Source organism: Peromyscus californicus, unplaced genomic scaffold (assembly GCF_007827085.1).
Source record: "Peromyscus californicus insignis strain IS unplaced genomic scaffold, ASM782708v3 Scaffold_9__1_contigs__length_137607984, whole genome shotgun sequence".
Lineage (NCBI taxonomy): Eukaryota > Metazoa > Chordata > Mammalia > Rodentia > Cricetidae > Peromyscus > Peromyscus californicus.
Genome location: NW_026294617.1, coordinates 132893692 through 132899809, shown reverse-complemented (window position 1 = coordinate 132899809; position 6118 = coordinate 132893692). Strand labels below are relative to the sequence as shown.

The 6118-nt window shown below is 37.6% G+C and overlaps 1 protein-coding gene across 2 annotated transcripts in view; it reads right to left on the bottom strand.

The window, feature by feature from the left end:
* Positions 1-2759: 2759 nt before the first annotated feature.
* The window catches only part of Lrriq3 (leucine rich repeats and IQ motif containing 3), a 112838-nt gene continuing 109479 nt past the window's right edge, over positions 2760-6118 (bottom strand). For both annotated transcript variants that reach the window (XM_052730299.1, XM_052730300.1), the window contains exon 8: positions 2760-4006. In XM_052730299.1, the coding sequence (XP_052586259.1) occupies positions 3850-4006 (157 nt within the window). In that variant the 3' untranslated portion in view covers positions 2760-3849. The remainder of the gene's footprint in view (positions 4007-6118) is intronic.

Below are 6118 nucleotides of genomic sequence, written 5' to 3'. Positions count from 1 at the left end.
ACTACTGAGGGATCTGGATGCAGAGATCCATGACTAGGCCCTGGGTGGATCTCTGGGAGTCCAGTTAGCGAGAATGAGGAGGGTTTATATGAGTGAGAATTGTTGAGACCAAGGTTGGATAAAGCACAGGGACAAATAGCCAAATGAATGGAAACACATGAACTATGAACCAATGGCTGAGGGGTCCCCACTGGATCAGGCCCTCTGAATGGGTGAGACAGTTGATTGGCTTGATCTGTTTGGGAGGCATCCAGGCAGTGGGACCAGATCTTGTGCTCATTGCATGAGTTGGCTGTTTGAAACCTGGGGCCTATGCAGGATTGTTTGGCTCGGTCTGGGAGGAGGGGACTAGACCTACCTGGACTGAGTCTACCAGATTGACCTCAGTCTGTGGGGAAGGCTTTACCCTGGAGGAGATGGGAATGGGGGGCGGTTGGGGGGAAGGTGAGGGGGACGGGAGGGGCGAGAACAAGGGAATCCGTGGCTGATATGTAGAACTGAATTGTATTGCAAAATAAATTAAAATAAAAAAAAAATCTCAAAGACAATATAGAGTCTGTGATTTCCATCTTTATATGGCTTATTTTTATATTATTTTTGCTTTCTCTTTAAAGACTTTATTTTTTAAAACTTTTCATTTTCTTATATAACTGTCTATATTCTTTTCCCTCTCTCTTCCAAGCCTACATACATTTTTACATGCATTGTAAACTATTTAGGGTTTATCATATTTGAATCTGTCTTATTCTAAATCTATAATCCTTTTCTGGCCAAGAGAGATTTCAAACTGGTAAACTGCATGGTCAGGACAAAAAGCAGCAGCCTTGGCTGCTGACTCCATCCATTTCAGCTTTTCAACATGGTGGAGGTAATTCACCTCCAGCAATGGGCCATGTGTACATCAACTCTCGGAGGCAGTGGTCTATGCCTCCATCAAAGCATCCTGTAGACCAGAAACCTCTTTCTTTCTTTGTTACTTTGTTTCTTTCTCTCTGTCTCTCTGTCTCTCTCTCTGTCTCTCTCTCTGTCTCTCTCTCTGTCTCTCTCTCTGTCTCTGTCTCTCTCTCTCTCTCTCTCTGTCTCTGTCTCTCTCTCTCTCTCTCTCTTACTTTTTGTGTACTAGCAAAGCCTAAATCCACCACACAGTGCAATGTGAAGCTTGGAGATGGCTCTGTGTACCTCAGCAGGAATCCCCCATGTGCAGGTCAAGCCTGCATGCCATGAACCCACCATAGAGTAGCTCAAGCCTGCAGGCTGTGGCTGGCCTGAGAGACACAACTAGGAAGCTGTTTTTAGCTCCATTTTAGAATCTTTTTTAAAGCTTTCTCAGGTTTTAGGTCCACATTTTAGCCACATAGAATGTTATGCAACTGTGGTGCCAAGAAGTATTGGAGGCTCATGATGTGGGAGGATGAAAGAATGGCAAGAAATACAAATTAATTTATTTTTAATGTGCAATTTTAGAAACTTTTCTGGCCTAACATGTAGGGTATCACATTTTTATTTTGGAAATATCAGAACTAGAGATATAACCTAGGATACAGATTCTAGATTCTTCAAAATGTGAACAGTGAGAAAGAGTAATATGAGATCAACTTAATACAGCACATATGTGAGAGCTATAGAAAAAAAGCACACCGTGTGTGTGTGTGTGTGTGTGTGTGTGTGTGTGTGTGTTAACTGCTTCAGTATGAAGAAGTAGAGACACAGAGAGAAGCAGAATATTCTTGGCCTACTAGCTCAGAGGAGAATGCAAACAGTCAAGGAAATTGTTGGTTGTATGTTATGAAATAAAAGCTATAAAATATGGAGTGGGAGAATAGAAAAATACTTAGACAATGTCAATACAAAATGAATAAATTGTTCTTAACACATCACACAAATGTGTCTTCCTATCCTTGCTGATGTCTGTCAAATAGTTCCTAAAGACTTAACAAATGCTCCTGTGACTAGAGAAGCATATTTACTCCCATTTCTATGGACTGACATTCAGTAAATGCTTACTCTGTGTGATGTACCATGCTGCTTAATTTATGTCTCTTTCCACATTTAAACCTTAAAATAACACTGATATGGGTTACTATTTTTTAAATATATAAAATATACATATAACTTTCAAAAGCTGAATAGAAAACAGAAATAACAGACATTTGTTCATTTGATGTGGAAGACAGGTCTGCAGGGTTTTCTGTAGCCTACTATATCTCCCCTTGCTCTTACTGCAGAATGATTCAAAATATCAAATGAGTCACCTGTTAGCGATATGCTGATTAGAAGGACAGAGAAAGCTGGTGTTGTGCACGTAAATAGATAGCGATAATTTTGTGAAAGTATTGCCCACATTTGATAACACAGAGCACTGAAGCACACATAAAAAAATCACAGTTATAAAGTACTTAATTTTTGGACACTTGCAATAAACTGATGAAATCAGAAAGTTTCTGAAGTGTCACAACTTTAAACCTATGCATATAACTCATGAATTTAAGAACATATTTGAGTGACACCCAGTCCAGTGATATCACAGTGACATCAGTGCATTTATTGTCCTAGATGATGAAAGCAGATTTTTACAGTTTTGACATTTTCTACTTTTCAAATTTTCTATAACTAATATTAAATACTTAAATGCGGTTTTGGTACAGTTTATCATTGCCATGACAGAGTTTAATACATTCTCTGTTCCTTTTTTTCTGTCTTCTCTGTGCTCACATCTCTGCAAAAAGGGCAAATGCATCAAAAGTAAACACAAGCACAAGGAAGATGGTAGAATGTTTTATTTCCATATTTTATATTGTTGTGGAATATTAGTTTAAGATGTATTACATTCATTTATGCTGTGGAATATTTGTTTAACAATGCAAAGATGTGTTGCATTCTTTTATATTGCATTTGTTTAACACTGTAAAACTATTATGCTGCCTGTCTTAAACACTCGATTGGTCTAATAAAGAGCTGAACAGCCAATAGCAAGGCAGGGGGCAAGAACCGGTGGGGGTGGTAGGCAAAGAGAAAGGAGAACAAGAAGCGGGAGGAGAGAGAAAAGGGGAAGGAGGGGAGGGTGCCAGGGGCCAGCTACCCAGCCACACAGCCAGCCACAGAGTAAGAAGGAAAGAAAGAAATACAGAATAAAGAAAGGTAAAAAGCCTAGAGGCAAAATGTAGTTGAAGAGAAACAGGATAATTTAAGTTAGAAAATCTGGCTAGAAACAAGCCAAGCCAAGACTGGGCATTCATAAGTAAGAATAAGTCTCCATGTATTTATTTGGGAACTCGGTGGCGGGCCTCCAAAGAGTAAAAAAAAGCAAAACAACGACATTATATTGTTTAAATCTTTATAGGTACAAATAATACATTGATGAAACCTGTATTTTGAAAAAGAAAAGTAAACAAAATTCAGAAATTGTTTTAATAAAGTAATTAGGAAATACATTATAATTTAATATATGAATTTGGGTAACTGAAGTTTTTACTATATATAATATCTTAATAAAATTCAGCAATAAGGAAGGAAATTAGAAGACAAAACTGAAAATAGCTTTATAACTTGTCATCCTTTAAGCCTATAGAACTGTACAGTCTTTTGAAGACTTTTACATGGAGGAAGTCAGACTGCTTTCATTCCTTTTCTGGCACATGGATACATAACGAGCCTTTATGAGTGCAAAGTCAGCCAGCTTTCATTATAATCAGTATGAAAACCACTTGAAACCCTCTTCTCTTTCAACTTCAACGCATTTATACCCAGACCCACCTTGTGTAGAGCACATCTTCTAAGTTTTATTTCAAGATTTTTAAAATAAAAATAGGAGCCACAGTTCACAGTTATCAGATGTGAGCTGACATTGGCTCATGCTGACTCTTTCCTAAGAGACTTAGAGGTATAATTGGTCCTAACAAATTCAACCTTTGCTTTGGCCTCCTCTAGTCTTGCACAGGCTTTTTCAAAGATGAGTGTATCAATAACAAATTTCTCTTCATAGTGTCTTCTACGAATTTCTTCAGCCCTATGTGGGAAAAGGAAGAGTAAAATGAGAGTTGTGGATTACTAAAACCATACAAATGGGGCTGCTATGGATAAATTCAGATGTTTTTCAAACAGACATTTATAAATGGTGAAAGGACAGAGATCAGTCTACATAATATTATTACATTACTAAATGATATTCAGTTCATGTTATACTAATATTTGTGAGATTTCCACTGCAAAAACCTGGGAACCCTTGCAAGTTCTGTTTAGATTTCCCCCAAAGCATCCAAACTGCCTGTGTTATGAAGATTAGAACTTCTCTCCAAGAGTCAGGAGGCCCATGGTTTCTTTCACATTTCTGCAAGCAACAGGATGTCTTCCCTCAGAATTTCTTTGTTATAGCTCCCCCACCCACCCAGTACCTTAGCATGTAATGGTATTTGGAGATCGGTCTTTCGAGAGGCAACTGAGGTTAGATGAGATCATGTGGATGGGTTCATATCCAACACGGCTAATGCTCTTACGAGAAGAGGAACACACACTAGTAATGTGTGCTCAGGGAAGAACACATGTGAAGCTACTGTAAGGTGGAGGCCATCTGCAGTGGAGTAAAGAAGCTGAGGAAAACCACACCTATGTGCACTTCCAAGTCAGAGCAGTCAGAAAATAAGTCCCATCTACTTAGGCTGCTCAGTCTATAGTATTTTGTTACAGTGAATCCACTGGACAAAATCTAACATATTCTAAGCTAGAAAGAACTAGATCAGATTACTCTAACATACCCAGGAAATGTCAAAGGATAGAAGAAAAAGTCATTCATTCATTCATTTTCAAAGTATGATAGTATTTCCACGTGCTCCAAACAGAAATAAGAATAAATAGAAAGATACCCTCAAAAAAAAGTGCAGGGTAATTTAAGAGAAAGATACAGTGAGAACTTGCATCAAAACTCTTACTAAAACAAGAAACTTATTACAGAACAACATAAAGTAAGATAAGAAGTGAGGTAAATGTTGATAATGAAGCCTGTAACATGAGAGAAGACAAAACAAGATTCAAACATGAAATAACCTTTGAGACTTAGAAAAATTACACATTTCCAGGCAGGCAGAGAATTAGAGACAGATCATTTTTGTCAGAACTATTTTGTATATCATGAATGGCTAAAACTGAGGCAGAGAGAGCATCTTATCTCCATATGTCCTGAGTGCTGAAAGGCATCATTCTGCTCCATTCAGTACCGGGGAAAGTCTCAGTTTGATTCATGAAGTACTACATTTCTACATAGGTATAATCAGAAATCTGGACTTAGGGAGTAGATTAGAAAGCTAAATTAGAAGCTTGCAATTTACTAACTGGATTCTGGCTGAGTTCTTTAAATTTGCTCTACCTCATCTTTAAGAAATAGATAATCTAACTCATAGGATTCATTCAATAAAAGATAAAACAAGTTACACATTATAAATTCTTTGAAGATGGCCTGCCATTTAATGAGTTCCTTTACTGGATAGTTAATAGAAAGTGTAGAAAGAGGCATCAGGTTAGAGAGGGTGAGAGAGTGGTTATAGTTCTCTTTGGAAACATTGATCATCAGGGCTATCTGTGTGATCACTCCCAGAGAGCTGAAAATGGAGAAACTGTGGCAAGCTGTAGCAAGTCAGGTTGGACAGCCAATCCTTTGGTATATAAAATCCATCTATGAGATTTAAGGAATGTAATTTTGGATGCATTATTTAAAGTGCTTATGTCTGTTTTCTTCATCACTGTGAAGAGGACAGTCTAGCTTAGACATTTAGTAAGAGGCAATTGAACAGAACAAGTACACAGCACAGGAGCAGAGACTCTGTCTGGCATAAGCCCCCCTTCAAACTCCAGTGCTGAAAAAAAAGACGTGGTTACCATTTGATAATCGCTCAGTTGAAGTTAGCTACTTTGTTCTCGTCTAGAAAATAGATAATGCATATAGCTGGTCATGTAGCTGAGTATAAATCAAGGCGAGAACAACTTTAAACACTCAAAGGAAAGCTAAGTGTAAAGAGTAAAGAAAAGTGTTAAGTCATAGGAGTATGATGAAATCATCATGCTAAAAGATAAAAGTAATGAACTATGAACAAATGTTAATAAAATAATTATTTAAAAGAATCAATGA